Source organism: Megascapheus bottae, chromosome 7 (assembly GCF_031878675.1).
Source record: "Megascapheus bottae isolate mThoBot1 chromosome 7, mThoBot2.hap1, whole genome shotgun sequence".
Taxonomy (NCBI): Eukaryota; Metazoa; Chordata; class Mammalia; order Rodentia; family Geomyidae; genus Megascapheus; species Megascapheus bottae.
The window spans coordinates 63422778-63449216 of NC_143515.1; the positions used below are offsets into that span (position 1 = coordinate 63422778).

General features: G+C 43.3%; 1 protein-coding gene across 2 annotated transcripts in view; it reads left to right on the forward strand.

Moving 5' to 3' along the window:
- Capn13 (calpain 13) overlaps positions 1 to 24811 on the forward strand; it is a 64875-nt gene extending 40064 nt beyond the window's left edge. The window contains exons 11-21 of one of the 2 annotated variants that reach the window (XM_090336177.1): positions 1093 to 1295; positions 3621 to 3657; positions 4241 to 4294; positions 7087 to 7144; positions 7236 to 7294; positions 8965 to 9033; positions 11489 to 11564; positions 13165 to 13293; positions 14649 to 14704; positions 15254 to 15311; positions 24738 to 24811. In XM_090336177.1, the coding sequence (XP_090192303.1) occupies positions 1093 to 1295; positions 3621 to 3657; positions 4241 to 4294; positions 7087 to 7144; positions 7236 to 7294; positions 8965 to 9033; positions 11489 to 11564; positions 13165 to 13293; positions 14649 to 14704; positions 15254 to 15280 (768 nt within the window). In that variant the 3' untranslated portion in view covers positions 15281 to 15311; positions 24738 to 24811. Of the gene's footprint in view, positions 1 to 1092; positions 1296 to 3620; positions 3658 to 4240; positions 4295 to 7086; positions 7145 to 7235; positions 7295 to 8964; positions 9034 to 11488; positions 11565 to 13164; positions 13294 to 14648; positions 14705 to 14923; positions 15119 to 15253; positions 15312 to 24737 lie in introns of those variants that run through there. The other variant, XM_090336176.1, reaches the window with a different exon arrangement.
- Positions 24812 to 26439: the final 1628 nt, after the last annotated feature.

The following is a 26439-nucleotide window of genomic DNA, read 5'->3' on the forward strand; positions in this document are numbered from 1 at the left end:
CTGACCCTGTGTTAATGCAAAATGGGTTCTGAGTGCTAAGCCAAGCCTGCTTGTCACCAACCACGCAGACTTCATGGTGCCACTGAGCCAGTTGATTCTGTTAGAACAGAAGCCTGGTCAGGTCTGCAAGGACATCACGGAGGGAGGAGAGTGGGACAGTATACAAAGCCACCTCTGTTCTCTACATTGTAGAAGGTACAGCCACACACCGCTACACATACGTCCATAGCCAGGACCATAGGGACTATCTCAATCATGCAGAACTGGTCCCACTTCTGTCAGAAGTGTCCAAGCAAGTCAGACCCTCAGAACTCTGGGGACTGCTACCTACATTAGCAGAATTGCTTCAGAGGCTCCACTCAGCCCTGTGCTGTATGCCTGGGGCAGTGACCTGTCACCTGTCTGCCCTTGGAGCCAAGCCCTATTTCTACCCCTTAAAAAGCTTTCCCCTTCCCCCTGTTCTTTCTCTAAGGCAGAGCTCATAAATAATCATTTCATGCTGCATAACCATTCTAAATGGAATCCCCATGCTCAACTGTAGTGGGGAAAATTTGTTTAGTAAGGGGTTTTTATTATGTAATATGGATGTGACATCCTATAATAGGAACTGCATTATATTTATTGTTTTACCGCTAAGAAAATATTGAAATAAAAGGAAAATGATCAGGGCCTATTATTTTCCAATGAGAAGGAATCTTAGGGCTCAGCTGGAGAGACAAAACAGAGGAAGCGAAGAGAATCCAACTCTGCAATGCCTGGAATAAAGGTTGTAGATAAAAAGGGATTTAGAGACCCTCAAAAGAATTCAGCATTAGAACCATGTTAGTGGTGTCCATAGATTTCATGTCTACATATAAGCAGAAAGAAAAAATCCTAATGTAATTAGGCATAGTGAAATGGTTGCGTAGCATTTTTTTTTTTTGCAATCACTATGGTATCTCAAATCTGGATGAAATACAAGTCTATATTCTACTGGGTATTTTAGATCAGTACTGTCTCCCTTGCCAGGACTGGGTGAGCAGAGAGGGTATAGGTTGGGGGCCAGGACCCATGTGTGGAGGTGGGACTGTCTCACAATAATGTTTCTTCTAGTTCCAGCACTTTGAGAAGCGATTGCCACCCACGTTTTTCTCCCTATTCAGAAATGCCATCCAGGGCATAGATGATAAAACCAAGTGCAACTTCACAAAATTCTACCATCTAAGGCCTGGGACCTATGTCGTGGTCCTCTCGGCACACAAAGAAAAGGTTGAGTTCTTGCTCCGAATCTTCCTGAAAATGCCAGAGAGTGACAGGTACAGAATCTGGAGAATCCTAAGAATTTTATTCTACTTAATTTTATTTTTTTAAATTGTAATTAGTAAAAGGGTTACATGATATTTGCCAGATAGAAGTTGCATTAATTCACATACATTGATACCCTTTCACATGTCTTGGTACCCATTACCCTCCCCCCCACACCCCCACCCGTCTTGGTTTTCCCCCCTTCCCTATCAAATTTCAAATAACCAAATACAAATAAATTCAATATATCAGATAACAAAGTGAGATACTGTAACAATATGAGATACCCAAGGGACAGCAAAGGAGATGAGAGATAACATAGTACATTAAGGACAACATTCGTTATATGGCTTTTGTTTCAATATCCTGGAGGTCCTTTCAATTAGCTTCATACTATATGGCCTTATGTATCACGATTTTGCTCTATTGCAGATCTCTGCTAGTAGAGCCCAAGGTTTCTACTGATTATGACGAATGAGGGAAACCATTGAGCCTAAGTTCCTTTGAGTCTGGCTTACTTCACTTAGGTAAAAGCTGACACACTGAAAACTTTACAGGAAGGAATAGGAGATACACTAGGTCTCCTTGGCACAGGTAGAAACTTTCTTAATAAGGACCAAGAATCACAACAAATCAGAGAAAGGCTGGATAAGTGGGACTGCATTAAACTGCGGAGCTTTTGTATGGCAAAGGACATAGCTAGTAAATTAATTAGGAAGCCTACAGAGTGGGAGAAGATCTTCACTAACCATACAACAGACAAAGGCCTCATATCTAAAATATATCAACAACTCAAAAAATTGAATCACTCCAAAACTAATCTCCAAAGTAACAACCATCCCATTAAAAAATGGGCCAAAGACTTAAAGAGAGTCTTCTCTGAAGAAGAAACAAAAATGGCCTATAGACACATGAAGAAATGCTCACATCTCTGATCATAAAAGAAATGCAAATCAAAACAACTCTAAGATTCCACCTCACTCCAGTTAGAATGGCCAGGATCAGGAAAACGAATAATAACAGATGCTGGAGGGGATGTGGCTAGGAGGGATCACTACCACAGTGTTGGTGGGAGTGCAAACTTGTTCAACCACTATGGAAAGCAGTGTGGCAGTTCCTCAAAAGGCTAAACATAGAACTCCCCTATGACCCAGCAATTCCACTACTTGGCATTTACCCAACCATCCAGAAACAAGGGCATACTAAATCCACTAGCACAACAATGTTCATTGCAGCACTATTCACCATAGCAAAGATATGGAACCAACCTAGATGTCCCTCAGTTGATGAGTGGATCAACAAGTTGTGGTATTTGTACACAATGGAATTCTATGCTGCTGTCAGAAAGAACGACATCGCCCCATTTGTTAGGAAATGGAAAGACTTAGAAAAAATCTACTTAATTTTATAAGGACACATGGCACCATTATTTCCCGTGATCTGTGCATTCTATGAAGCATATACTGTGTCAGATGAGTTTCTAGAAACTCATCATGAAGGGAACAAGATTGTTCATGAACCAGTGACTTTTGTCTAACTAGATGGAGCCACTGCTAGATACACAGGTACATGTAATGACATAGTAAAGGGGCCACTCTCATCAGAGGGACTGGGAAAGACTTCTTGATTTGAAGGAAGACAGAAATGAATGGACTAAAAGAGAAGGTCATGCAAGTAGAAGAATAAAGGCTAAACAGAAACATAGAAGTGGGTGAGCAGAGGGCTGGCTGAAGGTTGAATAGCACTGACCACCTATATAGAAAGATGGCAATAACACGCATGTCCATGTATCTGAAATGTGGTTGGAATTCAGAGTAAGTCAGGCAGAGAATAAAAGACCTGAAAGAAAAAGCAACCCTCTGATCTAAGATGGTCTTGCATACCTGTCAGTGGGTCAAGAATGGAATCAACAAGTACTATACTGTCCCCTCGGGCCTGAGAGAACAGTTACAGACATTGTTATAGTCAGGGGAGTCTTTACAGTGAGTTTGAGAGAGAGGTTTCTCATTCCACCTGGCCAGAAAGCCATTAACACTAATTCAAGGTGGAACATGAGACAAAACACCTCTTCATCCTGGCAGTGGGGGTATCTGTGTACACATGTGTCTGGTTGTGAAGAATGAAAGACATACAAGACCAGTTCAGGTTAAAAAAAAATGGACACATGGCCACAGTGCTCATCTATCTGTCCACTAGGCCACACCTGCCCACTGTACATCCTCTAGCACTGAGAGTTCTCCACTCAGCTACATAGAATTGTCAGGTGCCTTCCACAGGCACCCTTCTGTAAGTCAAGGGGAGTTCATCCTTTTGATCTTGCTCCCTTGCTTTTCTAGGAATGGGAACCACAGTTTCATCCACAGAGCTCTGAAGGTAGGTGTGTAGGAAGATTTCATTGGTGAGCTCCTTGACCACATCTCATCTCATCCCCAAGACCTTATATGTCCTTCTTCACTTCACCACTGATAAATGAAAACAGACACCATGATGGACCAATGATTTCTCAAAGAGTCATAAGAGGAGTGGGAGAAGACCAGGTTTCCAAAGCCAGCTGGATCCAACCATCTTCTTTCCAGAAACTTTGCTTTCTTTCCTTTCCCTTTTTTTCTTTCTCTTTCTTTCTTTCTCTCTTTCTTCCTTCTTCCCATCCTTTCTTTCTTTCTTTCTTTCTTTCTTTCTTTCTTTCTTTCTTTCTTTCTTTCTTTCTCTCTCTCTCTCTCTCTCTCTCTCTCTCTCTCTCTCTATATATATATATATATATATATATATATATATATATATCTCGCGCACGTGCGCGCGCTCTTTCTTTCTTTCTTTCTTTTCTGAAACTTCACTTTTCTAATGCTCCACGAAGATTTTTTTCCAGCTCTCTATCAGATTTAGGTGGAACTTGTAGCCTCACTATATTAGCTGATGTCTTCCCCAGAAGTTTAACACTATTTTCCCTTTGATCTAGGGAAGTCTTTCAGAAAGTGGATCCCAACAAAGTGTTTTCTACAGATACGCTCAGGTAAAGTACTCACCATAGAGGAGCCTTGCATGAGGGAGAAAGAGGGAGATCTCCTTGGCACCTTATGAGGATACAGAGGAAAAGGGACCCGATAGGTGCTCTAATCAGCTTCTGTTTCTCCCTGTGCCAACTCCAAAACTTCTCTATATTCCAAGCTCTAAGAGACACACAGTATCATCCATTTGGATAACAAATGATAGAATATGGAGTTGGAAAGGGAGATGATTATGGGGTAAGTATATGGGGTGTTGTATTTGAAACCTTTAAACAAGGAATTGGCAGTCTCCTTTGAAATCTTTCCTTCTCTGGATTGGTGGCTTCCCTCCAAGCTGGCATCAGTTCTTCTAGGAGCTGGCCATCTTCAGAAATCACCAAAGGTGTTCTTCCTGCCAAGCCACCTATGTGCCCTAGAGATTTTCCTAATGGTTTAACAAACTCTTGTGTAAAGAACTGCTTGACTCATCAGGATAAAACCGTTGCCAAGGGCTTTGCACAATGGGCCTCTAACTATTAAAACCCATGTTGGTACAGGAAGGGGAAAGTGATGCAGATGATCATATGTTCCATGCTGGCTTGGGCCAGGCAGAGGGCAAGAACAGAAAAGGATGCCAAGCCCTGCCTCTGCAATCAGAGGGCTAATAGGTTGGTGGTATCCTGGAGGCAGGCCTGGGGAAAAGAAGCAAAGTGAAGAGTGAGACGAGCATGTGGCAAGTAAAGCAGCTAACTGAATCTCTCTAGAATCAACACTGGGTGCAAGATTCAGGCTACCCCTGAATTTAGCTCTGAGGACTCCTCACCTGGTGTCTGACAAAAATAACCCAGTTCAGACTGTCTGAACTCTTAAGGGCAAAGATGATGACTTCATGCACATTCTTTGGAGCTAATCATTTATTAGGATGGAAACAATATGGATTCTTTTTCTCCCAGAACAATGCCCAGATTATGCACAGTGCCCCAATCAGGATGCCTGATTTTTCAAGGCTTCATCAAGGCATTCTCATAGCTGTTCATATATCGGTCCCTCTAAAATAAAAATGTAGCAGATTCCCTAATCAGTGCTTTCCAAACAACAGCCAAACATCTCCTAAAGTGACTAGCAGCTTACATTATGTCTTGATGGAAATTAGAATAAGATGAAGACACAGAACTGTGCCAAGCTCACTTCTCAGCCAGGTACCCTTGATCAGGACTCATCTGGCACCATTATACACAAGCTGTAAATATCTTTAGAGACTGTGCTCTTCCAAGGCATTTTGATGTAAAATGCTTCCTCATACCCTCACTGTATCTTCTTAGTCTCTTATACAGATTCTACTAGCTGTAAACTAATACAGTACCTTGTTACTATCAGCATGGCTAGTTTTTTTAGCCATAGCAATGGTGATAGTGTTAGAACTGGCTTCTGCATATAGGAAAGGAAGAATTTGCTTGGGCTCTGGGATGGTGTAGATCCATCCATCATCTGTTCAGTCGCTAAGTATTTTCCAATTAGGCTATCCCTGGCATCCTATTTCCTTGAGGAATATCAAATAGTCAGCTTTTGGGTGTCTCACAATTGGTCACAGAAGCAGATGTGATTCCCTGGGAAACTTGTTTAAGGAGCTAGCCTCACCATTCCTGCCCTCCTCTTCTCAATTGCCTTTGGCTGGAATCTACACCAGCATAGGTCCAAGATGGGGAATATGAAGAGGGAAGTAGATGTGGTCTGTGGTTTATGCGGCATGCAATCTGTGGGCGATTCCATGTAGGTTGGAGTTCAAAGTGAGGTGTTAGGATTCTGTAGAAGAGAAACAGAGTTACTGTTATGTACCTAGTACCAGCGCTCCTGACATGCCTCAACTGTAAAATATTGGAGCATTGTGCTGAGGTTTTAATTTCAGACACTGGCAGGACATTTTCTTGGAGTTAATCTTGAGGGTTCATGCTTCTTCTTAGCAGGGAGTGGAACCACCCTAGGAGACAGATAGGACAGTGAGTCTGTCACTTTTGAGGTGCTACTTCTTAGGAGAACTCCAGGAGCTACCTTCTGCCACCTAATTCAGACTTACCCTCCAAAGTGACCTGCTGAGAAACTTCAATCTAGAGCCAGCTTCCCAAGTGAAAATTTGTTCTCCTAAAGCAGAGTATATTGGTTCTTCACTAAATTGTTATCAAGGTCACTTTCTACTAGGTTTCCCAGAGCCTCCACTGACAGTCCAGTGTAGTTAACTCCTGCAGAATTGTATTTCTTCTTTCCCTGCAACTCTGGTTGTCTCCTGCTTTCAACCCAAGGAAAGGCAAGACATATTCCTTTCTGCTTCAGGGGCTGAGACGACTAATGTTAAATAATGTGCTCAATTAACCCAGCCTCTCTTAGCTAGTTTTCAAGTTCTCCCATTCATGTTCGTACACACACACACACACACACACACACACACACACACACACACTCTTTCTGGAAGCAGATGGGGAACACACCCAAAGGCCGTATTGATTTATTCAACACTCTTTATCCTGAGAGGCTCCCCAACGCCCAGAAAAGGATATGCAGGAATAAAGGAAGGAATGCAAGAGAACCCAGAGCCCAGATCAGCTTCCAAACATCAAGAGTGACTGGCAGCACAGGTGCTCAGGGAAAGACTTAGTGACATGGCTGGAGCATCGGGTCAGACTCAGACAAAAGCTGGATGGGCTCCACACAAAAGCTGGGCGGGCTTGGAAATTGGAGTTGCTACAGAGTTGGACAGGTGTGCGCTCAGGTCCTAGCCACTGTCGATGGCCCTCCCTTGTCTGATGTTCCTTGTTTGGATCAGGGCCTGGACATTGATGCCACTCAGCTTCAGAGACTTCTCAACCAGGAGCTCCTGACAGGTACCATCACCCGGAGGCCTGCTGACCTCAGCCCCCTCCCCCGCATCCGTTCCCTGGTGACACTTCAGTCCTTCTGCTTCCTCTTCCTCAGGACCTCCAGGGGACACTTTCTCTTTGGACCAGTGCCGCAGCCTCATAGCTCTGATGGATGTATCCTTTGTAATCATCTCCTCCTCCACCCAAGAAGCTCTGTTGGTTTCTTCTGGGCTCTTATTATGGCTGACCAAGGGCCTGGGTTCTTATTGATGCTCCATCAATTCAGTAACTCTCTAGATCAACCGTATCAAACAGGGTAGTAATTACCATTGATCACATACCTGTTGTGTGCTGGGATCCTACTACTATGTATATAATGTATGCATGCATGCATGCATGTATGTATGTATGCATGCATATATGTGTGTCTATATATGAATGCATATACATTCTGTTAGCACTTGAAACTTTTGTGATACAAATATTATTCCACCATACAATGGAAGAAACAGGGATTCAGAAAAGTTAAGTAACTTCCCCAGAGCACACGACTAGTGAGGACATATACCTGAAATTGAAGTGGGGGTTTTGGCTTTTATAGTCACTGTTCTAACGTCTTAAAGTGCCTCCTCCTATTAGAATGACTTTCTCTCACCCCCTTTCCCTTACTGCTGGACAGGTATTCACTATTTAGATCCTTAGGCAGCAAGTCACCAATTCAATGAAAATAGCAATCACCCAAACATGTAGTGGAAACATGTAGTCTACACAGGAGAGGCACGGATTGCTGCCGGCATGCTGTGCTTTCCATTCATGGCTCACCTACTTCCATGGCTACAAGTTATGTCCTGCAGGCTCCTGACTCTCATCTAACTTCCACACTCTGAGAAAAGAGCCCTTTCTCCCCTGCCTACCCCCAGCTCCCTGCGGGCAGGATCCCAGCCGTGTGCTGTCTCCTGAGACAGATCACCCAGCTCACAAACTCTTAATAAGGGTGGATTGCACATGAAAAGCCAGCCATTGTAGAACAAGAAGGCTTCTTGATGAAACCATAAATCAGACCCTGTCTCTCCTGGCTGCGGTCACTTAGAGAAACAAAGGAGCCCAAGTGGCCCTCACAATCCAAGGGCCCTGAGGACAGTCCTGGAGGAGATCCCCATTGGCACAACTCTGCAGATCAGACTAGTGGGTTCCACAGCTCTCCTTCTACCCTTCTCCTCCTCCCCAACAAATCCTCTTCCTGTTGTCGGAGGTTAAGTGTTTCCCCTCCATAGGCACCAGGAACCTGTCCTGGCACACTAACTTCTCTCAATACTTGCAAAGTTGCAAGACCCTTTCCTTTTCTTCATCTTCCCCTGGCAAGGAACCCAACCCAAGTAAGATGGCCAAGTTGGGGCTCTTGGGATTTCCTTCTTCTTCCAGTGGCCCATTTACCTTTTAAAAAAAAAAAACAAATAATCAAAGGGCCGGGAGTTTGGCCTAGTGGTAGAGTGCTTGCCTAGCATGCACGAAGACCTGGGTTTGATTCCTTGGTACCACATACATAAAAAAAAAGCTGGAAAAGGTGCTATGGCTCAAGTCGTAAAGCTCTAGCCTTGAGAAAGCCCAAGGACAGCACGTAGGCCCTGAGTTCAAGACCCAATATGGCAAAAAAGAAAAAAGATAATCAAATCCAGGTCAGCTCCAAACACAGGATGTCCACTGGCCCAGGACCACATCTAGGTGATGCTGTCCTGAGGGGGAACTAGATGGATGGAGCCTTCGGCAGTTTTGCTGACAGGACAAGCAATGTCACCCCCTGGTCATTGTGCCCTGGATTGGTTAACTCTTAACTTCTTACCCAGCTGAAAGTGAATGGACGACTTGACCACGAGGAGTTTGGGAGGCTATGGAGTCGACTCGTCCACTGTCAGGTACAGACTTACTCTCTATGACTAACACTCTGACATGGCCCAATTTAATAAATATTTGCTGCCTACCCAACCCAATGCTTGCGTTGAGGGGTACGAGAGGAGAGGAAACTCCACCCTGTGGAGAGCTGACATGTTGTCTGAAAGAAACATACAACAGAGACTGCCAAGACACCGTTGAATGGAGCAGCGGGATGTGGAGGATGGAGGAGAAGGAGGCCGCAGTGCATTAGGGCTGGAGCCATCTGCCAGCAGTGCCTTCCTCATTTCTCCTCAGATTCATTATATCCACACCTAGTCGCTCTCCATTTCTTCCAGTGCCTCTGCTACAGAATCCACTGCAGCACAGACGTGGCTGGTCTATCCTCAGGACATAAGCAAAACTCATCAGAGTAGAAGAATTGAACCCCACTTCCGAGGCCCAATTACTCATCCCATTTCCTCCGTCCCCAATTAGAAGATGCCTAGCTAGGTCTCACAAAGATCGCGCCTTCCTGCCGCTGGCCTGATGTTCCCTATCTCCTGTCCCTGCACTCCAAGACTAGCCAATGGCCCACCTACCCCAAGAGGCCAGCCTCAGACCAACATCCCTGTGCTGGCCCTCATGATGCAATTAGTGTCCCCTCCAGCCCCTCTCACGCAGGCTCCCATGTGTGAGCACAAGCCACTACCTTTCCATGCATTATAAGCTACCTTATTCCACCATTCTCAAAAATAACCTTTTTGGGCAGGGAGTTTGGCCTAGTGGTAGAGTGCTTGCCAAGCATCTATGAAGACCCAGGTTCAATTCCTCAGTACCACATACATGGAAAAAAGCTGGAAGTGATGCTGTGGCTCTAGTGGTAGAGCACTAGCCTTGAGAAAGCTCAAGAACAGTGTTCAGGCCCTGAGTTCAAGCCCCAGGACTGACAAAAAAACAAAACAAACAACAACAAAAAAAAACACCTTTCCTTGTTTGTTGTAAAAGCAAGGTCTGCTCATAGTAGAAAATACAGATAAGCAGGGATACAATTTAAAAAGAAAGCATGATCTTGCCAAAGATAAAACTTAAAACACAGAAGCATGATCTTGCCAATCAAAGAGAAAGCAAGATCTAGCATATATTTTTTGAACTTGTCCCCTAATATGGACATGTGCATACTAAATAGAAGTATACATTGCTTCTTTAAAAGATGAAAAAATTGGCTGGGGACAATGGCTCACACCTGTAACCCTAGCTACTCAACAGGCTGAGGTTCAAAGCCAGCCATGACACTAAAAGTCCTTGAGACTCTTATCTCCAATTAACCACTAGAGTACAGGAAATGGAAAGTGGTGCTATTGCTCAAAGGGTAGGGCGGTAGCCTTAAGCTAAATTGCTCAGGGACAGTGCCCAGGCCCAGAGTCCAAGCCCCACCACTGACAAAAAAAAAAAAAAGAAAAAAAAAGAAAAAACCCAATATGTCAACCAGCTAGCCATATCACTAAATATCCCCATAACACTTTTAAAGGCTGAAGAAAACCCTCCTGGGTGGCTAAATGAGGGTCCAGCACCAACTCTTGCCCCGGGATTGATGGTTTCTTTCAGGGGCTGTATGTTCAGCCCCACTTAGATTACAGGATGCTCCAGGGTAGGGACTCTCTTATATGTATCTATGTCCAGAATTCTCCATGGCACATATGGAATTTTGAATACAGCACTGTTCAAAACTGCTGAGTGAATGGCAAGACTAATTGAGTTAAATGAATGGAGAACCAGGAGGTCTATCTCTATGTCCACCAGAAGCCAAGTAAGACCAAGAAAACGAGCTGCTACCATACAACCCTTGTCTCCTATAGTTGGCCTTACACATGTGCTGGTGGGGTTTTGGTTGGTTTGGTTTTGTTTGTTTGCCTTAGAAAAGCTTCTGTGGGCAGCTGTGCACAGATCAAAAGTAAGATTCCTGTCAGTCCTGTGCCTACTGGCCACCTAATCCAAGGCCTGCTTTCCACCTGCCTGTCAGTTTTTTCACCTGTACCAGAATGACCTGATGGTCATGAGAATTATGTAGACAAGTCTCAGGTATACTCTGAGATGTGAGATGTGATGGTTCATAACATGAGGCATAGAAAGGTGAAGCAACTTGGGCTAGGACTAATCCCCAATTGTTTGTGATTAAGTCTGTTCTAACCACGACCCTATCAATTCTCAAGAATGTGCTCCACTCATTTCCCTCAAAGACAGCACACTGCCGTCCACTGGAGCCTGTCTAGAGGTGGGAAGAGGAAAGAAATTAGATTAGCAGAGGGGAGTCCACAGCCCCCAGCTCTGAACAGATGTGGCTGCCTACAAGCCTTCTGCTTTCCTGCTCACCTCTGAGCTGCCTCCAGGCAAGCTTTGGCAAAGCCATCTCCAGGAACAGTAAAGGGATTTTCAGGACTTCTGTCCACGTTCTTTGAATTCACATAAATATCTCATTGGGCATTTTTCTCCCATTAGCATGTTTTCCAGAGCATTCAGAAGAGCTCCACAGTTCTCCTGAGCTCCGACCTGTGCAAGGCCATACAGAATACAGGTAACACAGAGGCCTGGGAGCCAGGAAGACTTGGGGTTGTGGGGTGAGTGCTATGCCCACATTCCCAGCATGCTGTAGGCAAGGTTGGCACAGGGAGGCTGGGCAGTTGGGAGAGGAGCAGCTTTGCAATGATGCCCTCCTTGGCCTACACTGCCCCAGGGCGGGGGGGGGGGGCTCTCTAAAATGAAACAGCATCCCCGCCTGAGTTCTCCTAGGCCACTCAATTGTCCCAGCTGCCTTTTCTCCCCAGTACTACTCTACTTGTGAGACACTAGCCCTGCATGATCGATACCCTCCTAGGAATGAAGCTCATCTTGCAGACATGTGTAGCTCAGTGTCTGGGCCATCAGGGTTAAATGCCTGTGCGCTGGCTGACAATCTCACTTCTCTTTCTGCATAGAGGCTTGGGCTAAATTAAACCAAATGGCATCCGTTGGCTCCTCGGAGGCAAGTCTGGGGATAATGCTAACAGCACCTCAGCAGTTCACAGCACATCACAATCACATTCAAGTTCCAACTTCTAATCATGTCATCTCACTTGGAGCTGGGAAGGGCGGGAATCATTACCTCCACAGGAGCAATGGAGAAAATGGGTCACACAAGAGTTTTGTGATGATGGAAGTCCGTTTCCTTAAGAAACTGTAAAATCATCAGCTCCAGGTTAGCTCTGGTAGGAAACGCTCTAGAGTTCTCCCTCCTGTGGCCCTTGGCTTGAGAGGGAGAACACAAAACTTTGTGCTTCACTTTGACCATAATTCCTCCCCTTAATTCCTCATGGCAGGGATCTGTGGTGCTTAAACCTGATCTGTCTTCTGATCAGTCTTCTGTCAGGCCTGTGCAAGCACAGAAAGCAGAGCTTCCCCTCACATTTCACTGTAGCAAACTTGAGGTAGGGGCCAGAGAGTTTCCATCTCCAACAACTTCCCAGGTGGTGGTCCTGCCTCTAGTCTGCTAGTGCATCTTGAGAATCACTGAAGAGAAAGTTAAAGATGCCACCCTTAAAGGATCTTCACTAATGACTGCCGACTGAAAAAGAGAGTGAAATAGAAAATAGTTCAAATGTAGTCCAATAGGTCCCGTAGTCCAATAGGTCCCGTGATAACCAGCCTTTCCCCTGAATGACCAATTTAGAACTAAATCTCCCTTGTCTGGAAGGGCCAGGCCAACCCACGCTAACAGCATCTGCACACACATCTGCAAAGAGTCATGTGTTCGGGGCCATTGTTTTAAAAGATCCGCAGTAAGGAGAGACCTGGAAGCAAAGCCTAGGTGTGCTGGCAACTCCAGCATTCTTATCACAAGGGAGTATTGGATCCTTGGGAAGAGTGTATTTCCAGAACTGTGTCTCAAGTCTCTTGAGTTGGTCTCTGACCATCCTGTAGGTCTGGGTCACTGGGGCTGCACAGCCAACAAGTTACAGAAGACAGGATCCTAGGAAAAATTCAGGTTACCAAACCATGTGGACTGGGTTGCCAAATCAGGCTGAGTAGCCCAGGTGGTAGAAAAAGTGAAGTCCTTTGAACAGGTGTAGTGAGTCTCTTGAGGCAGAGGGTCACCTCTAAACCCGGCCTCTTTCCCACTAAGCAGTCTGTGGTTGCAGATTTCCTTACAGGGATTTCCATCAGCTATGAGCTGCAGGATCTCCTGACCCTCCGCTATGGTGACAGTGTGGGCCGAATCAGCTTCCCCAGTCTGGTCTGCCTCTTGTTACGTCTGGAAATTATGGCAAGTAAGTGTGTCCCTGAGTGCCATCCTGCACACCTTTTACTTCTTTGTGTTACTACTTTTTTGTTGTTGTTTTGTTTTGTATTTCAGAGCCTTGTGCTGTTCGCCAGGCAAGTGCTTTATCGCTTAAGACTTCCATTTTTTAACTTTATTATTTACTTTTTTATGAGAGTCCCACTATTTTTCTAGGCCAGCCAGGACCACAATCTGCCTATTTGTAAGTCCTATGTAGCTCGGATGACAGGCACTATTGCCACACTCAGGGTTTTGTTTTTGTCAGTTGATTGAAATGGGAGTTCTTAAACAATTTGCCTGAGCTGTGAACTATAATACCCCTAGTCTCAGCCTCCTGAATAGCCAGGATCATAGGTAGGAATCACTGTGCCTGGCTCATAACCTATACACTTTTGCAATGACCAAAGAACACAGAGAAAGACTAGAGAGAGACACTGCTGCCCCAGGCCTGAGCGAGGCCTCAGAAGTGTTTGGACTGTCACCCTCTCTGAGGTGCCCTCTCTTCACGACAACAGGCCAACTAAAGCCAACTAACTGGTCAGCAATGTTTTTTTCTCCCCTGATGAATTCCTCTCTTTAGCAGTCTTCTGTCACAGTCTCACATTTCCTCCTTCTTCTGTCTAGCTACTCCCTCAGGAACAAGTTTAGTTGTGATCAGTTGTTCCTTCTCCAGGTTGTAGTTACAACTGAATACCTATTTTGTAGTCATACAGACAAAGATTTCTGTCTCTGATGAAGGAATTCCATGACAGGTGAGTGAAGAGATGGTGGGGAGAAGGTCTTTCTGCAAGCTTCAAAAATCAAATGATGGAGGTCACAGGGTTAGACAGTTTTTAATAGTAGTTTTTGTTTTAATATTGCTTAAAATGAATCTGTTAAGGGTGAGGTAGAGTGGTTACCAGAAATACTGGATCCTGGCCTCACAGCTGCTATGAGTCAGTTTGCAAAAATCTATGCCTCTGGGTGGGACAATGGAAAGACTGAAAGAATTGAGTCCTGGGAAAATAAAAGATAAACATGAAGCACTGTTTGCCCTATAGAATTCTCTGGAAGACTCTGCCAGTCTCCAAACTCTTCCCACTAGAGAAAGAGAGGAGTCTTCCCATCCTCGCCCAATGTAGTGGAATTCAAGGTATAGGGAATTCAGAAAGGGAGAGGCCAGTATGGTCAAAGAGCCATTCTGAGGTGGGTCCAGAGCTATCACGTGGCACAGAGCTTGCCCAGAACGAGAAGAGGATAGAGAGCTATGTATCTTGTGGACCAAAGCCACTACAGAGGATTCTATGTTCATGTGGTCCTGCTTGGGTTTTCCTATGTCCATCAAAACTTTTATTTTTCTCCTAGAGGCCTTTCACAACCTATCCAAGGATGGAAAAGGACTCTATCTGACAGAAATGGAGGTGAGCCATCTTCTTATCCCAGCCGCAGGCAGAGTCCCAATTCACCTCTCTCCATTGGATTCTAGCGGGAATTTCTCTCTCTGAGGTTATTGAACAGTTGTCAAAGGCCAGCGTCTCTGCTGGCTTCCTCACTCCCACCTCCAATTACTGTCTTTATATATTGCTTGCTGCCAGGCTGCTTTAGGATCTTGGCAGACAGATTTTATTTTTTTCCAATAGCTTAATAAAGCAGAGGATTATGTGGGAGTCATAAATCCAACAGGGAGCTGAAGAACAGCCCTCTGAGCATACTGTACAGTCAACTCGTTCCCACTGAATTTTAGAGCCACCCAGCTGGCCAGCTGGTCAACCTCAGGTATACTTCTCACTGCCTGGCTATTTAAGGAATAGTGGAAGGTGTGTATGCAGCAAGAGTTTAAGACGCCCTGTTTGAGAGGAATTAGCTAGAAAGGGAGGATGAGGCTGAATGGTGAACTTCTAAGGGGAGAAGGTGGCATATTTCTTGTTCTCTATTAAGGAGTTGGTTGCAATGATGATGTTTATTTCTAGTGGATGAACCTGGTCATGTACAACTAATACAAGGAATACAGCAGATCCCATGGACCAGGTAAGACATGGGGCTTTGAGGATTCTTTCCTCCTCTGGTGAGCATTTCCCCCTTGGATTCCCAAGAACTAAGATTCCCTGGGAACCATCTCCTTAGGAAATTCAGAAAGCTTATTATCTATGAAGCAGGATCAGTTGCCCAAGGACCCTGTGTCTCCAGGCCAATGCTTCAGACTGCATCCAGGGCATGTATGAGCACTCGTGGAGTGTATGGACTAAAAGTAAAGAATGAAGGATTTAGAACTCTTGAAAATTTCAAAGAATAAAAGTGATCACTGAGCACAGGCAAGGAAATAGTATGGAGCAACAGAAACTGTCAGGCCTTGGCTCAAGAGAAGTAGGGCAAGTTCCTCTTCTACCATTACCTCACTATGTAGCTTTGTTCAGATCATGGACATCTGTAGGCATCTGCAAGTTTATCTCTAGTACAAGTGTGAAGATGAACAAACAACTATATTCACTTTTATAGCATATACCCTAGCACTACATAGAGTATAGAGTTACTGAACTCCACCCTATATAGTGGAGTCCCTGGCAGTAGATTCTGGAATCAAAGACTGAGTAGCTTGATGGTTTGTCTTCTGAATTATTGCCCATATCCAGGTACTTACTATATTGCCTATCTTGTGATAACAATTTATTTCCCTAGAACTAATTCTATCCATAATCCTGTACTAACTCTACCCCCTGGACCATTGCAAGGGAGAATAAAACTTGACATACTGCCTTAAAATTCTTGAGGATATCTTTGTTGCCTCATCAGTGCCTATCTTTTTAGTGAGCCTTGTTTGTTTCTATTTGGAATCTTCTGATGACCATTCTCTCTATGTCCTAAAGGTCCCTTGGAAATGTGGAGTTCTCCATGCTGCAGTCTTGAGATCAGTGTATCCAAGTCTCTATGATGTCTGTAAAGGCAATTATTGGATCTATCAATCATGAATGTACCTTAAAATCAGGAGATGGGCACTGTCCAATATACTATTTTGACATAAATACTTCCTAATGAATATTTGATGCTTCTTAATGATCGCAAACAACTGCAACAATCATTGACTCTGTACTTTCTTGAATTCCCTTCTCCTTCTTAAAAAACAAATCCCTTCCAATTTTATCATGCCACCTGCAATCTGCATGGTTTTAATACCAAGAATGAGTCCCTAGTTGTGTCATAAAGCTAATTTGGCACACAGAGCCTAAAATTCTTAGACTTTTGAAGTAACTGGTTTCTTTTTTGTAATATTTCTCTGTCTAGGGTCCCAGTTCCCTCTCAGCTGTTTTCCCTTTCTTGTTTTGGAAAATGATATGAGAAGAAAGTATAATATAAGATAGATGGCTATGTGGAGTTCGAGCTCTTTCATTGATGCCTATTATCAACCCTAAGAATGCTCCCTGGCCTCCTCATTAAACATCCTGATGCCCACCATTTAACATTACCTAATAACGTGGATAAGCATATTTATTCAGTCTTGGCTGGAGGATAGAGCACGGGGAAGTTCTGCCTCCAAATCTACTAATCCACCTGCATTGGTAACCACCTCCCCACTTCCTCCTGTTATGTTGGAAGACATGTCCCTTAGAGGGTGTTCTGTATCTCATTACCATCCACCTTTGCAAGGGCCTGATTGAATGAATTTTCTCTTCTGTCTTCTGAATACTAAACCTCTCTCCGGAGTGTTCCAATTCCCATTCAAACATGTGTATCTTTTCAATTTCTTTCACCTCATACTCTCTTCTAGCTACAACGGCTTCTCTCTTCTCTGGCTAGAGCCAAACATTAGAGAAGAGTGAATTGTCTCTCCATTCTCATCTCCCACTCTCCCTTTCCCACCCCCTTGAAATTACTTCAGTGTGGATTTCTCTCTGAAGTTTAAACTGGCTCCCGATTTGATTCTTGGAACTAGTCATATCCCTCAAATCCATTTCTTGTCACCTGAGTCTGCTTTTAAGAACATAAATCCATTCAGGTAATTCCCCAAGTTAAAAACCCTTCAATGTCTTTCTGTCACTCTACATGTGGGCATCCAGATCATGTGTCATCTGGGCGGGGCCTTCCAGGCTAGGCACACCTGCTCTCTCCACATTCACCTCCTTTTCTTCCTTTCTGTTTCTATATTTTGCCAGCCTCTGGTCATTGCCTCTTTGTCAGCTCGGCTCTCTGTGTTATTCTCTAGAATGCAGGTGCTTTACTTCTCCCCTGATGAGACCCCCAGTTATTTCCTTACATGGCCTCTTACCCAAATATAACTCTCAGTGTACTGGTTTGTATGTATGCCATTGTGAATTCAGTCTTTCACTCTTGGCTTTTCTTACTTAAGACTGGCACTCTGCCACTTGATCTGCACCTCTGCTTATGAATGAAAGCTAAGAGTCTCATGGACATTTTTGCCCAAGCTGTCTTTAAACCATGCTTCTGGGATCTCTACTTTCAGAATAGGTAGGGTTACAAGCATTAACCAGCACTCATCTTCACTTTTTTATTCTTAATGTCCACTCCTTCCCTTTATTAATGTGTGTGTGTGTGTGTGTGTGTGTGTGTGCTAGTCCTGAGACTTAAACTTGGAGCTTGGGTTGTGTTCCTGAGCTTTTGTGCTCAAATCTAGTGCTCTACTACTTGAGCTACAGCTCTTCTGGCTTTTTTGGTGGCTAATTAAATATACAAGTCTCATGGACTTTCTTGCCCAGGCTGGCTTTGAAGTATGATCCTCAGATCTCAGCCTCCTGAGTAGTTAGGATTACAAGAGTGAACTACCAGTACCTCAGCTTCCTTCCCTTTGTTTTTGAGATACAATTAGCATTCCCTAAAGTTTATCCATTTAAAGTATAGAATTAGTTTCTAGTGTCGTTGCAAGGTTGCATAAACATTACTGCAACATAATTGTAAGACATTTTTTATCACCTCTAGGAAAAAAAAACCATTGTCTATGTGGCAGCCATTCCCCAAATTGTTTCCCATCCTCTATTTATAGCCAACCATGAACTATGGACATTTCTTATCAATCACATCATGTGATTCTTTGTGGATCTATCACTTCATGTTTTCAGGTGTTGTAAGGTTGTAGCATGCATTAATATTTCATTTCTTCTCACTGCCAAGGGATAGTTCACTGTTTCCAGACCATATTTTATTCAACATTCAGTTGATAGACTTGAAGTTGTTTCTACTTTTTGACCATTGTTACTAATTCTGTCTACTATGAATGTTTATACGTTTTGGGGTAGACATGTTTTATGTCACTCTGTGCATGTCACAATGGGATTGTGAGGTTATATGCTAATTCTATGTGCAACATTTCCTACGTTTTTGTTTTGGTGGTGCTGAGGTTTGAACTCTAGGCTTTGCGCTTACTAGGTGCTCTACTACTTGAATCATGCTTCTAGCCCTTTCTGCTCTGGTTATTTTTTTTTAGCTAGTCTTGCTTTTTGGTTTAGGCTGGTCTAGACCACAGTCTTGTTATTTGTGCCTTCCCACTGTAGCTGGAATGACAGCCAAATGTCCTACAACTAAGACGGCAGGCATGCAACTTCATGCCCAGCTGTCGATTGAGAGATCTTGTCAACTTCTTGCCTGACTGGCATTGAACCAAAATCCTTACAATCCCTACCTCCCAAGTAGCTAAGATTGTTGCAGGAATGAGTCACTAGTGGCCAGCCTGCTGTGTGTAAATATCTCTCTTCCTTTTTACACTCCAACCAGCAGTAACTTGGAATTTCAGTTTCTTTACATGTTCACCAATGCTTGCTGTTCTTTTCGTCTATATTGTATCCATCCCCAAAGTATGAAGTGCTATCTCACTGAGGTTTTGTTTTACATTTCCCTGATGACAAATTGTATTGAGCTCTTTTGCAGTGCTTACTGGCTATGTTGTATAATTTCCTTGAAGAAATATCTATCCAAATCCTGTGTCCATTATCAAATTAGATTATTTATCTTTTGCTTCAGACTTGCGCAGGTTATTTTTATACTGTGGCTACTCCTTCCTTATTATATATGTAATAAACAAAACTGATCTCCTGTTCTTCAGAGACTACAGGTTTTTGATGTTATCATTTGCAGTACATAGGTTTTTAATTTTGATGTAGTTCAACTTACTTGGTTTCTTATTTTGTTTTCTTTTTGTCACTTACATTTTTGTGCGTACATCTAAAAAAATCATTGGATAACCCCAGATCTTCAATGTTTACTCTCTCCAGTCTGTCTTCTAAAATGTTTATAGTTCATCTCATCACTTAGGTCATTAAAATGTTTCATGGTGATTTTGTATGTGTGTGAAGTCAAAGTCTAACTTCACTCTGTGCATGCCCAGTTTTCTCAGCACCAACTGTCAGATAGTTCTCCTTTTCAGTTTATTCTCTTACCAGTAATATAGCTCAATGATTACAGAAGTGAAAATATTCTTGACTAACATTGATGTATAGCCAGGCACTGGGAGTAGAGGCCTATAACCCAGCTACTCATGAGGCTGAGGTCTGAGGATCCCAGTTCAAAGCCAGCTCAAGTAGGAAAGCCCATAATACTCTTCATTCTAGTTAACTACCAGAAATCCAGACGTGAAGGTGGCTCAAAACAGTATAACACCAACTTTGAGCAAAAAAGCCAAGGTTGAGCATGAGGCCCTGAGGTTGAGCCCTAGTACTGACAAACACATGCGTGCACACACACATATACAACAGCCATATATCCGAATGCAGGCATTTAGTTCTAGACTTTCAGTTTTATACTCTTGATTCATATCTCTATCCTTAATGCTGGTACCACACAGTGCTGAATTCCATAGTTTTATAGTAAGTTTTCAAACCAGTAAGTGTGAATCCTCCAACTTAATTTTTTCATGATTATTTTCATTATTCTGAGTTTTGCACTTTGATATGAATTCTAGCATTCACTTGACCATTTTTGAAAAGAAAAACACAGGCAGGATAGCTGATACTTTTATAGGAGCCTTAGTAAATCTATAAATAAATATGGAAAATGTCATAACCACATGCAAAGCTTTTTGTTGATGAGTATAACAAGTCTCTTGTTTTCCTTTTTTAATTGTTTTTTTTTTCCAGCATACATTAATTATACAAAGGGGACCTTATTGTACCATTTCCACATATACATACAATGTATTCCATTCTCACCAGTTTTGATTATTTCTCTCTTATCTAATTTCCCCATAAACTTTTCACTGTTTTACTATAGAAGCTCTAAATTATCTGTTAAATTTCTTCCTAAGTATCATATTATTGCGATGCTATTGTAAATGGAATTTTCTCCTTAATTCTATTTTCAGATGATTTTTGTATATTGATCTTATATCCTGCAACTTTTCTAATCTCATTTATTGGTTCTAATCATTAAGAGATTCCTTAGGATTTTATATGTATATATATAGAGAGACATATATATTCATGTATTCTGAAAATACAAGTTGTTTTTATCATTTCCTTTCCAGTTGGTATCCCTTTTATTTCTTTTTCTTACATAAAAAATTGTCCTGGTGGGGCCAGGAGTTTGGCCTAGTAGTAGAGTGCTTGCCTAGCATGCACAAAGACCTGGATTTGATTCCTCAGCACCATATACATAGAAAAAAGTTGGAAGTGGTGCCGAGGCTCAAGTGGTAGAGCTCTAGCCTTGAGAAAATACAAGGACAGTGCTCAGGCCCTGAGCGCAAGCCCAGGACTGGCAAAAAAAAAAATTGTCCTAGTAAGTATTTATAGTACAACATTGAATATAAGTAGAGAAAATGGCATTCTTGTGTGCCTGACCTTGGTAGAGGTTGAGGAAGTCCCCTTCTGTTTGTAGTTAGCTGAGTATGGCTGAGTTAACATACTTTTAATTATTTGTTCAATGTATTTATCCTAAAACCCTAGCATAGCTATATCTTACTTGTTGCTATCTCCTTAGCACAAAGTAAAATTTCTAACATAGAGAAATCATTCAATCACTATTTCTTAAATGATGGAAAGAAAATATTCTTTCAGGATTTTGTCTTCCTACGGCTCTATTTTTTTTTCAGTCCAATTTTCACAAATATTATCTTGTACCTAACTTTCCTACTCTTCCAGCTATTTCTCTAGTTTCTTCCCCATAGGTATATGGGAGAATAAAATAGTTTATTGTTTTGTTACTATCTCTAGTACATCATGATCTGTACTCTCTTGTGAAGTTTAGTATCTGACCTATTTATCACTCATCTTGTTGAAATCTGTCTTCCTATGCTATTTCAATTCTCCCAGCATTCCCTTACCTTTCCATTTTGAAGTTGAAGATTCTTTCAGTGGTTTCTGGGTCAGCAAAAAGACTTTCACTTTTCCCTCTCCTTCTCATTTGGTCTTGAAGCATCACTCAAGTAAGGAGTTATTCTTGCTAAGTAAATATGTCCCAGGAAGTAAGTGTTAATGGAACCCTATCATGTTACTAATCTATTTTGCTTCTCGAATACCTTCCACAAAGTAACAAGAAGTTGTCCCCAACCCTTGTACTTACTAGAGACATTGAGTTTCAGAACCATTGACCAGAGCATCCTTGTTTTCCTCTATGTCTTATCTTTACCCCCTTTCTTCTTTTCTGACATGGTAGCTTTGGATCCAAGTATGTGCAACCATAACATTTTTTTCTTTTGAACAAAATACGTGCCTCTACTGCTACATTACAGGTAACGATCATGTGGAAATATCAAGTTCATGGTTTTTAAAATGCTAAGAGTGATTGGGATGCAGTTCTTGAACATCTGGGGCTAGGCTGATCAGAAAAAAATGATTTCAGAATCTAGAGGTCTGACATATTAAAATGTGGAGAGCGTAGCTGTTTATGCCATCTTTATCCGTGTTGATCTACTGTCAGTATGCCAGGAAAAGGCATTCTTCCAACAAAATTAATATTTACAACACTCGGCCACTGACTTGGAGTAAAGTGGCGCCCCACCCCCAATCTGTACAGAGGGAAGAGGGGCAGCCATGACCTCATGCCCACTGCCTGTCACGAGCAGCTCCTCTAGATGGAGCCTTTTAAATTCCAATGTATCCAGATCTCTCATCCTCCCTACAAAGATTTGTTTTCAAGATATCTGGCTAGATTTTGGCTTGAAGCACGGAGCAGATGATCCTGCCAGAACTGTGAATCAAACTCTCTCATGCAGTTTGAGTTCAGAAAGAGTTGAAACGGGGTGTGGTGGCTCACGCCTGTAATCCTAGCTACTCAAGAGGCTGAGATCTGAGGATCGAGATTCGAAGCTAGTTCAGACATTAAAGTCTCTAGACTCTTATCTCCAATTAACCATGGCGATGTGGCTCAAGGGGTAGGGTGGTAGCCTTGAGCTGAAGAGTTCAGAGACAGTGCCCAGACCCAAAGTTCAAGCCCCATGATTGACAAAAAAAAAAAAAAGAAAAGAAAAGAAAGGAGAGGAGGGGGAGGGACGGAAGGAAGGAAGAGAGGAAGTTAGGAAGGAAGGAAGGAAGGAAGGAAGGAAGGAAGGAAGGAAGGAAGGAAAGAGGGAAAGAAGGAAGGAGGGAAAGAAGGAGGAAGGAAGAAAGAATGATTTGGAAGTCTGCATTTGCCTCTGGCAACACAAAACACTTCAGAAATCATGGACAAAGGCATACACCTGTTGGTTTCCTGGCATGTTATGAGACCAGAATGTCCCGCCTTATGGAGCTAGTCAGAAAGAAGTGAACCCACCTAGGAAAATAATATGCACGTTCCAACAGCATAATCCAAGAGAAGGAAAAGCTCCAGTAGGTGGAGGCAGGAGAGCCTAAACTCTGGAGCTGTGCAGCAGTGCAAAAGAGCAAAAGTCCCCTGAGGAGTGAGAAGTGTGAGTTTGGGGAAAATGAACTGCGAGGCATTTACGGGCTTGTTTAATCATGGGGAAAACAGTGTGCAGAAGAGTTCTGAAGATCTGCTGGAGAGTTTTGGAAGAATTATCAGGATAATGACAGACTACATGGACAAAAAAATGAGGCAATTATTAACTCCTGGAAGAACAAAAAGTTATAGGAGAAAGCAAACATGATCATAGAGTATTTCTTCACTCAGCAGTGAACAATACATACGTAATTGTAATAAAAGAAAAATTGAATATTGATTTAAGCAAGGTGTGACATAAATATACTGAAAGGATGGACGGAGAGACGACACAGACATAAAAGTAGGTTAGACCTGGTGTCAGGGTCTCACGTCTGTCATCTTCATTATTCCAAGGCTGAGATCTGGTGTTCACAGTTCAAAGCTAGCCTGGACATATGACTATAATGACTACCAAAGTGACTACCAAAAAGCCACAAATGGAGCTGTGCCTCGAGTGGTAGAGCACTAGCCTTTAGTGCAAAAACTCAGGGACAGTGCCCAGGCTCTGTGTTCAAGCACCAACACACATGTGCACACGCATGCATATGCATGTGTGTAGGGGTACACATACACACACACACATACACACACAAGCACATACACACACACGCACACACACACACACACACACACACAAACACACACACACACACACGCTTGGGCTAAGAACTCTCTGGCCTTATCTTCCGTTATAAGAAGTCAATACCGACAAAGAAGCAATCGTGAAGTGTATTATACGGCATGGGGAGAGGGCACAGAAGAAGGGGTTAGGGAGAAAGAAAGACGAGAAGCTTGGGGTTATTCTATTTTCTTCATAACTTGCTGTGTTGTTTGAATTTTGAGACTGTAAGCATTGGACTGAATTATTATTTTAAAGAATAAGTAAGGCAATCAGTAAGTAGTTTGCAAGACAAGAATTTAGGACCTAAGAGGGGCAGATTGCAAGGTAGGTCCACAGGAGGAGAAGGTGGCTACTTATGCTTGCAGGAGACATATCTTTGCAAACATGTCACTTTCCTCCAAACCACAAACACTCGAGAAAAGCTCCTCCCCTGCAGAAGCCTGCAGCATGCAGATCAGTGCTGATATGGGACAGAGGGCTCAGACGTGGTCGTTATGGCTGCCCTTGACCTTTCCTACTTCAATAGTGGAAAGGAAACATTTGCTCCCCAAGATTTTGTCCACCCCACTGTGGTTCTCATAGCATTGGTGGGTTGTGTTTTGGACTTGGGATGTAGGCGGGTGCAAAGCAGATGGAAAAGGCATTCTGGAAAATAGGGGAGCATTCCCATCTACTGGGGCCCCCTGATGTGACTGTGCCAGTAGGCCTTGCAGCAGGAAGCTCCTGAGCTTCCTCTATGCCTGAGCTCCCTCCATGCCTGAGCGTCCTCTATGTCTGGGCTCCCTCTATGCCTGAGCTCCCTCTATGCCTGAGCTTTTTCCATGCCTGAACTTCCTCCATGCCTGAGCTTCCTCTGGCCCATGGTTCAGAACAGCAGATACAGGAAAGAAGCCAGGCCTCTGTGGTCCCTCAGTAGAAAAGTTTCTTCAGTGTCCCAGGGCTTGCTTCATCTGTTCCTTCCTGTCTTTCTCTAGGAGGAGCTTCCAGGGGTCACTCTAGAACCTGGCTCACCCCAAGACGTTGTCCCATCATGAGAAGAGCGGAGCCTACTGTATGCATTTGAGTCCGAGCCTTATAAGAACCTCGTGTAAATTCTTAGGTGAGTTAGGTACCGGTAAACCCAAGGCCACTTCACAGGTCATCTGATCTCTCTGTGGCCTCAGCCTGAACTCCCTGGACAATGGAACCGGAAAAGACCACGATCAGAAAAGAGAAGACACCTTCCTCTCTGTCCTCTGCCACCATTGGATCTATTCCTTGGAAGACCAGTTTATTTTGCTTACTTACCCTGAGGAGATCTGAGTGAACCAGAATGGTCCACTTCACAAACCCAGCATTCTCCAATATCCTGGTTGTTTCAAAGCTAAATTGTAAAATAAAACATGTTTTCTAAGAAAGTCTCATTCTAAGAAGAATCTGAATATCTATCTCTATCTATCTCTATCTCTATCTCTCTCTATCTCTATCCCTCTCTATCTCTATCTGGGGAACTTAGCAGGGTGGGAAGCCCTCTCCTCATTGTCTATGAAGTGATTCTTCACAGAGATCCCAAAGCAATATAAGGAAGATTTCAGAGAATGACCAGGCCAGGCTTTCCCCATAGCCCAGGAGAATTTACAGATTAAAAGCTCTTTTCTGCAAGAGTCGCTCCAATAAATGTATATGTCTAGAGGACAGGAAGATGGGGACTGTCCTGAGTCTGATTTTCTGAAAAGAAAGTGCTCAGAGGGGGCATGCTTTCATTCTGCTTGACAGCATGCCAGGAACAAGATCACAGTTTGGAATTTTGAACCCACCCTGTGTACAAGTAACAAACACTGCCAATGAGCCTGCATCCTGTGGGTTCATAATTCCTGCACATTTCCTGTGGTATGTCTACCTGTTGAAGCATCAACTTCCTCTTGCTTAAATGGTTGGAGGACCAGACATGCACAGCGATGCTTAGAGCAGCTTGCCACCTGGTCTCCTGCCTGGAAAGAGTTAATACTGAAATGTCCTATGTCTTGGCCAAACTTCCTTGTCATATAAGCTTTTCTGTATGTAAAAACACATGGGCCTTCAGGTCAACATATGCTAAAAGGAAATTTCCAAAGAATAATGGAACTCAGAGGAAACCTTCCTTGGAATTGTCCAAGCTGGAGGTGCTGGTGGCTTATGCCTGTAATCCTAGAAGAAGCTGAGTTCTGAGGATCTCAGTTCAAAGCTAGCCTGGGCAGAAGAGTTCATGAGATCCTTATCTCCAATTAACCACCAAGAAACTTGAAGTAGAGCCATGGCTGAATGTGGTAGAGTGCTAGCCTTGAGTAAAAACAGCTTGGATAGCACCTATGCCCTCAGTTCAAGCATTTTTATGGCTGACAAAAAAAATAGTACAAGGCACATCTGCACAGTTAATGCTTTAAGCCTATGTCACCCTGATCCTTTTCTGGGCCCATCTGGGTCTGCCTGGAAGACAAAGGAAGAAGAGCCCTTCTACAGACCTAGAGGCCACAGTGAACAGTGGGCTGTGTCTCTTCCATATGGGCGAGATCCCCATCTGCAGCAATGTACTACCATTCTCTTCCTCCTGGGGCATAGCTCAGGAACCAGGCTTCAATTTTGTAACTTAACAAGGATGTGGAGAGATGGTCCTTAATGGGTTCAAAAGCTCACTCTCACAACCACACTGGGGCTCCA